Genomic DNA, 11,833 nt, shown 5'->3' with positions numbered 1-11,833 from the left:
CGGATAAACTTCTTCTGCTGCTTCCGTGGAAAATGGCCTTAGCTCCCATCCCCACCAAAGGGATTCAGTGAGGTGCCAACGTTTTTGTGTCGCTAGCTTCCAACTCAAAGTCTGTTGCCTGTGGCTATAATGGGCCAACTCTAAGTCACGTGCCACCCTGGCCACAAGGGGAGGTGGGGAAATGAACAACTGGCATCTGGAGGGACACACCTGTAACATAGAAAGTGTTGTGCTAAGAAATCCATAAGGATGGCAAGTAGCTACTAGATCCAGACTTGGAATACTTTACATGTTTATACTCATATTTCTTTTTAGTTTTTGCAGTCAGGTGGAGGTGGAGGAGGAAAGGAAGCACAGCCATTATACACTACAGGAACACACGTGTGGAGCTCTCACTGTTGTGGTGTGTGGGACAGGAGGCCACACCTTACCAGTGCCTTGCCTACAGCTGCACTGCCACCCACTCAGACCCTAGAGACACCATCAGAAAATCTCTGTTAAGCAACATTCTTATCACAATTTCTGTTATTCATAGAATAATGAGTTATCAGTCCTAGAGAAACTCTGAATATACCATCTTGCCCAAATTCTTCAATTTAAATAACTAATTAGTTTGCTATTACATTTATTTATTTATTTTTAAAGAGGCATATATGACAGAAAATACTGTACTTAAAATATGGAATTTTTAATTAAAAATTCCATGAAGCCAGAGTTTCCTAAGCAACCAATATTTTGAAGGGAAGAAATTCATTATTTTTGAACTGACTTTACATAATGGGGACTGTTTTGACCTCAGGCAATGGAGATCAAAGAGTTAACTACTAGGCCTGGCTCCTACTAGCCCATGGGCACCGTTGTTCAAATTAGAAAAACCACTTCCCGAATACATTTTTACTTCCATATGCTGAAATTTGCCATTTTTATTTTATTTATTTATTTATTTATTTATTTTTTTGAGACAAAGTCTCACTCTGTTGCCTGGGCTAGAGTGAGTGCCGTGGTGTCAGCCTAGCTCACAGCAACCTCAAACTCCTGGGCTTAAGCGATCCTCCTGCCTCAGCCTCCCGAGTAGCTGGGACTACAGGCATGTGCCACCATGCTCGGCTAATTTTTTCTATATATATTTTTAGTTGGCCAGATAATTTCTTTCTATTTTTAGTAGAGACGGGGGTCTCGCTCTTGCCCAGGCTGGTCTCGAACGCCTGAGCTCGAGCGATCCACCCGCCTCGGCCTCCCAGAGTGCTAGGATTACAGGCGTGAGCCACCACACCTCGCCCAGCCTGAAATTTGCCATTTTTAAAAATATGTTTTTTAGAACAAGATGATTTACTGCCATCTGCCTTAATCTTGTTGTGACAAATATATAAATTTACAACGTCTAAAAGTGAGTGGTTATCTTCCTGAGTTGTGCAATGTATGACATATCTGAAGACAGGATCCTTTTGATGTGCGGTCCCCAAGCCCTGGGCTGCAGAGCGGTACTAGGCCCTACCCTGTTAGGAACCGGGCTGCACAGCAGGAGGTGAGCAGCAGGGGAACAAGCAAAGGTTCCTCTGTATTTACAGCTGCTCCCTGTCGCTTGCATCACTGCCTGAGCTCCACCTCCTGTCAGATCAGCCACAGCATTAGATTCTCACAGGAGCACAAGCCCCACTGTAAACTGGGCATACGAGGGATCTAGGTTGCCCACTCCTTATGAGAATCTAATGCCTGATGATCTGAGGTGGAGCTGATGCTCATGCTGGGGAGTGGCTGCAAATACAGATTATCATTAGCAGAGAGGTTTGACTGCACAAAGACCATAATAAATCAGCTGCTTGCAGACTTCTGTTAAAACCCTATCAGTGAGTGGCAAGTGACAATGTAATAATAATAGAAATAAAGTACACAATACATGTAATGTGCTTGAATCATCCTGAAACCCTCCCTCCTATCCCCTCCCATGCTCCACCCAGTGGAAAAATTGTCTTCCATGAAACCAGTCCCTGGCACCAAAAAGGATGGGGAATGGCTGCTTTGGATGTTTGGGTTGTGTGGCTCATGGTAGATCTACTCCCTCTCTGCAGAAAATCTCTTCTAGAATATATTTTGTTATAAATCATCAACTACATGGCTATATGCCACATTAGTTAGACTGCTGTAATAAAGGATCTTAAAATTCAGGGGCTCAAAAAAGATAGATCTTATCTGTCTCCCAAGTAACAATCTAGAGCAGGGGTCAAAAAATTATAGCCTCTGGGCCAAATTTGGTACTCAGCCTGTTTTTGTATGGTCCTCGGGGTAAGAATGGTTTTTACATATTTAAACGATTATAAAAACAAGAATGTGTGACAGGAACAATTTGTGGCCTACAAAGCCTGAAATATTTCTTATTTGGCCCTTTACCAAAAAAAAAAAAAAAACAGAAAACGAAAAAACTGCGAACCTTCCACGTTTGATTCCTGCAAGACAGGGAGGAATTTCTGTTTCACCAGGCCTCCTAAGGACTCAGGTTCCTTCTATCCACCATCACCCAGGATGTTGTCCTCATCTGCATTGTCAAGGTTGGTTCATCACCACCACTTCTACGTCCCAGTCAATGCAAACGGAAAAGAAAAAGTGAAGGTCAAGCACTTCTTTTTTTAAAAAGTAGGATCAGAGGTTGCATATAATACTTCACATTGTATTCAAATTAAAATATAATACTTGAATCATGTGGCCAGAACGATAGCACCTGGCCATGGCTGACTGCAAGATCAGGTGGGAAATGTAATCTCTGGCTGGGCAGTATGTGCTAAAATCCTCCGCCTTCTATTTCTAAAAAGAAATGAAGGATTTTAAGGGGGGGAAATTAGAAGTCTCTGACACATGTACTACAGAGTCCTGATTTGGAGCTAGCTCAAATGGTTAAAATCTCTGCCACCCCAAGTGTCAGGATAATTCTCATGGACTGTTTTTCCTCTGTGGGAATTCCCTGACAACAACCAATTTAGCTCTTTCCAAAAACTGGAAAATAAAAAAGGCAAGCAAAAGTGATGGAAGACATGGCAGAGGAAGGCTTAAGGAAAAGGCAGTAAGAACAGGCTGGGGGACAGGGCACCCAGCACGTATGAAGGGAGGTATTTTAGGATCCTTCAGTCAATGGCCATAGGGGCTACAAATTGCATTACTCGTGTCCTCAGCCACTTCCTGTCTTTCCTGAGGAGGCTTGTGGAAGACAACCCTAGTTGTCTACCTCTGGCAGAGACTCTTAATTATAAAAACTGTCTAATAACCCAGAGGATAATAAACATTCTAATTAGTTTCCTGGTACATGCAGGTGAATGCAGTCCTAACTGAAATCAGACTTCCTATCACCCAGTTTTTATTTGTTGGATATTGTTCAGTGATGGTGTTAAACGGTTGCAGCGGGTGAGGAAGCATGAAAATATATCTCTGATACTCTCTGCTCCAATTCTCCTGAGTAAAACACCGGACAGGTCCAAAAGCCTGAAGAGCCTGTCTGTCTAACAGGGTTGGCAGAGACAGCAGAACTGCGGATGCCCTCAAGGAAGAGCAACATCTGAATGCCTGCTGTCCTGGGAGGGTGTGCTAAACCTTCCAGACCCAGCAGAACCTGGAGGCAGCTGCACAGATGCGAGAAGGACAACACCTACAGATTGGGAGACAGGGGAGAGCAGAGGGGATCTCCCAGGGTATCAACAGAGGACTGACAGTTGTAAATTGCAGGCCTATCAGAGCAGAACCATGCCCCCACCACCAGCCTGCCCTGACTGCCCAGGGTAAGCAGAACTATAAGTAGGCAAAGAAAAATAACGGCATACCACACCTGAAGGTCACCTAGCAACTGGAGGGAGGAAGACAAAGCAGAATAATTAGTGGGGGCTCTGGGAAATAGAACTGCCAGAGGAGAGAGAAGACAATGACTTCAGTAAAGAATAATAGTACCTACAGAGATTCCATTCAAACATCAAAAGATTCTAGGCAACTAAAAAGTATTATCTTCAATGTACAACAACTGTTAATACATAGATTAATAAGAAAAGAGGGCAGTCATTTTTGAGAACTGAATTAGCATCTGGAAAAAAACAAATGGGAAAGATAACTTAAAACGCAAGTCACAAATGAAAAGAGATAGGATGTTTTTAAAAATTCAGTTACAAATACAGAAACCACTGCAGTTGGTTTAAACAGAAAGAGATTTAATACAGGGAAATGGGTGCTGACAAAATCTTTAGGACTAGAGAAGCAGGTGCTAGGTTATACTCCAGAGTTAGTCCACCTGTTACTGACTCCACCACAGTCACAACGATGGGGAACTGTGGAGCCTCTGTCCCCACTGTTGACTCCAAGACCACCTCAGCCGGTGCCCACAGAAAGGCCCCCTTATGCCTGGTCTCCCAATACACACAGCTGGCAGCCAGCCGCTGGGACCCTGTCATTCATTGCTGCCACCGGAAAAACTGCTGCAGAAGCACTGATTCCTCCTCATTCCATCTCTTGCCTGGATTTGTATGTTTGGTGGAGCCAAGTTAAATGTGGGACACAGATGAAAGAAGGTCAGGGAAATGTCTTTGCTCTTCCTACATCTAACATACACAAAAAATACTAGAAGGGGTTTGGAATCATATTATCTGCTGTATGATGTAGCAGACATTTGTCACTATTTTTATCTGTTTGGCAAAACCCTTTGCAATATGTAGTACTATATTTCATCAATTCTAGGAGGTACACCATTTTTTCACATTAAACATCCCTGAAATTGGGTACTTCTGACCATCAATGGCATCTTAAATTCCCCCCATTGAAGAGGATGCCCTGTCAAACAAAAGAGAAAGCAAATGCTCAGTAAGTGTCAGCTATTACAATTATTATCCTCATGAAAAAAAAAAAAAAAGAGGAGAGATTAATGGCAGCTTCTATATTTTAAAATTGGTCAAGTATCTTGTTATGGTTAGAAACTAGACAACAGTTCTTATTTTTGTGTCATAATGCTCATATGTAGAAATATGTACATTTTATATCTGTAATTTGCAAATACAAAATACCAACTACCAGCATATTCTATATGGTAGTTGGGAAATCAAATCCCCTTCAACAAAGCAGGAAAACAACCTATTCTGAGATTGAAAACAGAATTTGAAATGATTTTGAGTTACGGTATGGGCAACGCTTGAGGAAAAAAAAACATAGCAGCATGGAACAACTTGTTACATGTTGATGATTTAATTTAAAATTTTGTAAAAGACTCCAAACCAGCTGGGAATTAAATAAATAAATGTGCACATGTGAGGTATGGCTGAATTAATATGCAAAATGTTGTGTTACTCTTTAGTGAAATTGCAGAGATTTGGATTTGAAAGAAGAAACATACCTCTTCAAAAAAAGAAGCAGCTATTCTGTGTGTATGGGGAGACAAGGCATATATCTAACACATAGTGAGGCTTAATCCACTTTTAATTTTTACAGGCACTATTGCAACTGTTTTAAGAATTATTTTGACCTTCCTGGATGGGATCTTTCGGGGTTAAGGTTATGTTTTAAAATGCAAATTCTTTAAGAAGACTGCCTCTTTTATGCATACTTTTGAATTACTTAAATCAGTTCCTCCCTGGCTGAGCCTCTAGCAGCACTTAATAGGTAAAACAGACACTGGCATTTACATTTTGTACAAGCAAACACAGTGCTCAGGACATTTAATTCAACTTGGAGTCAGGATTAGGTGCTTCTAATAGGTGCTAAGGCACCCTGGAGTTTCTCTGAGCTCTTACCAAGCTGTTATGTACGTGCTGTTTTTATTATTTCTCTCCACTCAGAGGGTAAGTGTCATCTCAGTCTTGTTCTTTTTTCATCTCCAATACCTGGCCCCATGTATGCTCAATAAATATCTACTGAATAAATTAATTATCAAATTAATGAATTATTAGGAAATGGTCCTGCAAAAAGAAACACTGCAACTAGACTTGAAATTCAAAATAGTCCAGATAGTCTTTCTCAGGTCTTGGCATAGTACCTTCCTTCAGGGAAGGAAGCAAAATTACAAAGCAGCTGAGTTTTGTCTTTACAGGAAAATCCCTTCCTTAAAAAATGTCTTTTAAAATTATTTTGTTATGAAACTTAGAACACATATATAAGAGGATAGAGAAACATTAATACATGCACAGTTTAACATGTATATATAAAGCAAATGCTTAGGTAGCACTGAGGGCCCATGTCACAAGATATAACGTTGCTGGGACCCAGAAGCTCCCTTCACACCCCCTTTACCCACTGAACTCACCTGCTGTGACACCTGCCAGTTACCATCCACCCCCTCTCCTCTCAAGATAACTGAGGTCACCATTGTCCTAACATTTATGGGAATCATATTTTATTTGTTTTACCATCTATATTCAAATCCCTAAATTACATAGTTTCATTTAATTCCTTTAAACAGTGAGTTTCCATGGTTCATCAAGATTAGGTTATAGTTTAAACTTTTCAAGAATGTCTCATGTTCAGTGAGCCTTTAAAGAAAGGAACATATATGAATTGCTAGATAACCAAAACAATGCCTTTGCTTATATCACACATAGATAAACCACGTTTTACAAACACTGGCCATTTTCTTACAATTAGAAAAATAACAATAAAATAAAAGTAATTAATAGCAACATGTTTATTTAAGCCCTAGCTAGGCATTCATTTACAAGCAAATATTTTCAGGGGAAAATAATCACATAACACAATATTTTCAAATGTTATACCATCTACAGAAAAATTAAACTTGCAGAATTTACAAATTAATATTCTGAGCAGACAGAAATATCATACATCCTTTTGCAAAATCCAATCTACAGCATTTAAAAATTCATACAGGCACAATGCAAGATAGTCTCTCTATACAATCTACCTATTTACATAACCTTTCCCACCACAGATGATAATAGTTATCATCATAGCTACCAAGATTTGCAAACATAGTGTATTTAAAATATATTTAGCAGCATATAAAAAAATTAGATAAAATGGAAGGAAATACTACTATTAAATAAAAATGAAATTAAATGGTGATAATAGAAACAACTCCATAGGAAAATAGATGGAAATATATTTCTGTTAGGACATCAACAATGTTTGCCATCACAGAATATACGCACAGCACTAATAAAAGAACAATTTAACAGCATTTTAGTCCTGAGCATAGAATATAGCACAGCTGCAAAACTTTGGTCAATACAAGTAAATGCCAACATTTAACACAAACTGTTTAACCTTCTTTGTTAGTAGATTAAGGTCAATTCCACTTTATGAAAAATCATCAATTATATTCTCATATCTTATTTTTTTCCATTACATTAAAAGAGCTTTGAAACTGGAGAATCCTCTATAGACTAATATAAATACCTGACAAGTGGACCACAATTTGACTAACATTCCCAATAAATTTAAATATGTAAATCACTTGAATAGACTATACGAATGCGTTAATAGTGGGTTGCATTGTATTCCAGGTGTGTTTTCTGACTGTCACAAAAGCAGACATCTTGTAATTTGAATAATTTGAAGGTGTTTTTTATATTTAGGCACAGAAATCCAGCCACAATAAAAGTGTGAATAAAGCAATATATCAATTGTAGGGTATATATGTATTGGTAGACATTAAAGTTAAGCACACAGGATAGTACACAATTTTATTACAATACCATTTATATTCAGCAGCAGCTGGATTCAGATATAGTTTCCAGTTAATCCCATTCATAAGTTTTTGCCTAATAAATACCATATAACATTTTCCATAAAGAACATACAGAGTATTGTCACAGTATTCAGTTTATAACTTATCTTCATTAATGCTTAATTACTGAATTTCTTCCCCCAGATCTCCTGTGTCAGAGATTTGACCATCTTGCAAATTGCGAGCCTTCCAAATTCTCACAGTTCGATCACTACAAAACAATAAAGTAAAAATGGACATATGAACGGGGACAGAAAAATAAACAAAAAGCTCTTAGAATTATTTATAATGGAAACATTTTCTAAATAGGCCTTTAATAAATGCAAGTAAAAATATACACTGTCTTTTAAGTATAGCAAACATATATCATGACAATGATAACAGCTCATATTATCAAGGGCTTACTATATGCCAGGCCTTGTTAGGTTACTATGTGCCCCTTTCATACATTAACACATTTAATTCCCTTTAACTACCAGTAGAGACAGGTACTGCTATGATCCCCTTTTTATTGATGAGCAACCTGAGGCCCAGATAGCAAAGTAAGTGACGGAGCCAAGATTTGAATCCAGGCAATCTGGCTCCAGAGCCCCATCTTTTAACACTGGATCTGTACTCATTACTTCAAAAAACAGGAAGTGAAATGACATAAGGTCAGAGGTCTTCGGGCAGAACAACAGAAGGTTATAGTGAGGCTTCTGGGCAGGGAGGAGGCTGGGGCAGGGCTGGTGAATCTGGCAAAGTGAAGAAGAATTATCTTTGGGTAAAATCAGCAAATAAGCCCACAAAAAGCAGAAGGCTATTGAGAAGTGACCTAATACTCCACCTAGCACATAACATAGAAGATTAAAAGTGTTTCTGATACCCTATAAATACATACAATTGTTATTTGCCAATTAAAGAAGAATTTAAATTTAAGAAAAAGAGGAAAAAAAGTGTTTCTGAGAAAATTTGTTTCTGTTCACCCAGCAGGTGGATACCGGGACCAGTCCCTGAACTTAACATGTCTCTCATGGCTTAAAAGAAATGTATTTTTTACCAATTTCCTGATGAACCCAAAGTCAAAGAAAAAAAGAGTTTCCATAGAATTTTATAGTTACAATGCAGTTCAGAGGTTATGTACTCCATTCCAAGGAAAATAAGAGTTTAGCTGCATGCCAGTGTTACACAGCGAAAAGCAGAGCTTTATTAGAACCCAGGCTTTCTGCATTTTAATTGGTTATCTTCTCCCCATCACACACAGCACTCATAGATTAATAACAACAATGGAATATGTTCATTTATCTGCCCATTTAACTATTCCATTTATTCATTCCACTATTTACTCAACAAATGTTTATTGAGAACCTGCTATGTGCCAAGCACTGTTCTAGGTGCTTGTTTTTAAAAACAAAAAGTAAAATTAAAAAACCCAAACTGTCTACCATGATGGACCATACATGCCAGCAAAAGGAGACAGACAACAACCCACAATAAATGATTAAACTATCAAGTATCTTAGAAGTGGAGCCTGGCAGGGGACTTGGGGGCTTTAGGTGACAGGAAAAATTACGATCTTAAATAAAATGACCCGAGTGCTCTTACAGAGAAGGAAAGACTTGGAAGAAGGTCAGGATCTCTGATGCAAAAACATTCCAGGCAAAGAAAGGGAGCAGTTTGGCAAATGCCCTAAGGCAGGAGTGAGCTTGGTATGTTCAAGGACCAGCAAAGAGGTTAGGGGGGTTGCAAGAGAAGGAGCAAGCCAGAGGGTACTAAAAGGTAAGGCGAGGGAGGTGACAGCTACTCAGAAAGTCAAGTATGGCCTCAACCCTAAGGGAAATGGAGGACCACTGCAAGGTTTCAAACAGAGAAGGAATATGATCCAACTTATGTTTTTAAAGGATTACTCTGGCTTCTGTGTGGAGAATAGACTGCATGTGGGCAAAGCACTTTGTTTAGGAGGCCACTGTAGTAATCCATGAGTGGTCGGTGATTAGGTCTAGTGAGGTGGCAGATGATGTGGTGAGAAAGGGTCAGATCCTAGATATAATTTAAAGGTAGAGCCGACAGGATTTGATGATGGATTAGAAATGGAGTGTAAAGGAAAGGGAGGAATGAAAGGTCTGGCCCGAGCAGCGAAAAGACAGGGAAGCCACCGACCGTGATGGAGAAGGCTGTGGGAGAAGCAGGTTTCTCAGTTTTGGACATGCTGAGTGTGAGATGATTGAATCTCCACCACTAGCCATGCAGGGGAACTCACACCAGGCTAACCATCCCACTGCAAACAAAGAAAAAACTGGACAAAATATATGGAACAACTGTTTTCAATACTAGGCAAAGGCAGCTCAGGGGTGTCATCTGTGGGAAAAGGGAAACAAAGAAAATGAACTCTGTGATAGCCCTGGCTTTCTGCCTGGAAGCATTTTCCACACTACAGCACAGGGAAGGGGAACCTAAGCAGAAAACCAGAGGATCACTGAGTTGAAGAGACAAAAGACAAAATCTGAGAAGCCAAGAAATCTGGAAAGTCTAGTAGCTGGAATTTGAAAAGCCAAGTAGAAAGAGGAGAGATCTATGCAGAGAAAGAACTCTACAAATCTATAAAAGTTCCCCTAAAGTCTTTGACTGAATGCTAAGTTGCACATGAGTAGGGTGAGACTGTAAGATCAGACAAAAAATAACTAACAGAGATGTTCAAGTTCTGACTAGTATCACTGAACACTTGGGACATTCAGTAGAAATCCAAGAATTAACCCATAGTAGAAGAGCTAACTAACCCTAGAGTAAAGACTACTCTAGACCTACCCAACAAAGGTTAAAAACAAGCCTCAAAAAGATGAAACTGAACTACAAGTCATTCAACTGCGTGACGAATTCCAACACTCTTTAAAGGAATACAAAATACAACAAAATCAAGATACTGAAAACACAATATTATAATGTCCAACATCCAATAAAATAGTACTGGACATGAAAAGAAGCAGAAATTTAACCAGTGATTATGAGAAAAATCAATCAATGATACCAGACCCAGAAATGACAGATATGATGAAATTCCTATATAAGTTATAAAGTGCCTAAGTTTTCCTACCTGTAAAATGGAGGTTATAATAATAATACTTATCTTCTAGAGTTAGTGAGGACTAAGTAAGTTAATGTCTACAAAGCACTTAGAACAATGCCTCACAGACAGTAAGCACTATATAAATGTTTGTTAGATAACAAATAAGTAAAACTAATTTTAATATAGGTCTTCTGATTTTATTTGCTATTTTACTATGATATTTAAAATATGTAGTGAATACATTTGCATCTGATGCACCTTGGGTAAACTGGGAAAAAGTTTCATTCTTCAAAAATGAAACCATATCATGAAAGGGAGGTAAGTACAGTTACATCACACCTGAACCCCAAGGCCTCAGTGATACACTCAAGGAAATAAACAAAAGTGATGACTTTTAAGATGCATCTTGGAAATACCATGAATGAAGCATCAGAGGTAAGTACTTTGGAAAAACAAAGAAAATTGGCTTTGATTTACCTTAAAGCTGAAAGACAATAAATCTAAATGAAAAGAGAGATTCAATGGCAACAGCACAAATAAATAGACATGGAAATAAAGCAGAGGTTTTAAAGTAAAAGCAAGTGTTCATGCATTTGGGATACGCTGAATCAAGGCAGTGCTCAAATAATATAACTAGTGCACAAAAAATAAGATAGATATTTATAAGAAATTACATTTTATTTGAATGAGACCATCTCACGTTATAATACATTTGCTCTCCTTTCCAAAGTATCTATTACTTTTCACACATATTTTGTCATTTTTATGATCACATCTTTCCTTCGAGCATCTTCTTAAATGTCACTTTCTCAGTGAGGCCTTCACCAACCACCCTATTTTCTTACCCCTGACATTAGAAACTCTCATTCCCTCTCCCTGCTTTATTTTTTCACCATTGCACTTATCACCATCTAACATATTCTACTGATTATTTTCCAGTTCTTCTCATTAGACTGTAAATCGAGGTTTGGACCTGTTTTGTTCACTGCTCTATTCCCAATAGTCTAGAAGAATGCCCAGCACATAAGAGATTCATTGTGAATGAATAAATGAATCAATCGATCCAGCAATACACAAGAGGGAGAAAGCAG

General features: G+C 38.7%; 1 protein-coding gene across 8 annotated transcripts in view; it reads right to left on the bottom strand.

Moving 5' to 3' along the window:
* Window positions 1-6,625: 6,625 nt before the first annotated feature.
* The window catches only part of KIF21A (kinesin family member 21A), a 137,211-nt gene continuing 132,003 nt past the window's right edge, over window positions 6,626-11,833 (bottom strand). For all 8 annotated transcript variants that reach the window (XM_045554021.1, XM_045554022.1, XM_045554024.1 and 5 more), the window contains one exon: window positions 6,626-7,910. In XM_045554021.1, the coding sequence (XP_045409977.1) occupies window positions 7,823-7,910 (88 nt within the window). In that variant the 3' untranslated portion in view covers window positions 6,626-7,822. The remainder of the gene's footprint in view (window positions 7,911-11,833) is intronic.

The sequence above is a fragment of the Lemur catta genome, chromosome 6 (genome assembly GCF_020740605.2).
Source record: "Lemur catta isolate mLemCat1 chromosome 6, mLemCat1.pri, whole genome shotgun sequence".
Lineage (NCBI taxonomy): Eukaryota > Metazoa > Chordata > Mammalia > Primates > Lemuridae > Lemur > Lemur catta.
Note: the sequence above shows the minus strand (reverse complement) of the source record. Positions and strands in the feature narration are given on the sequence as shown.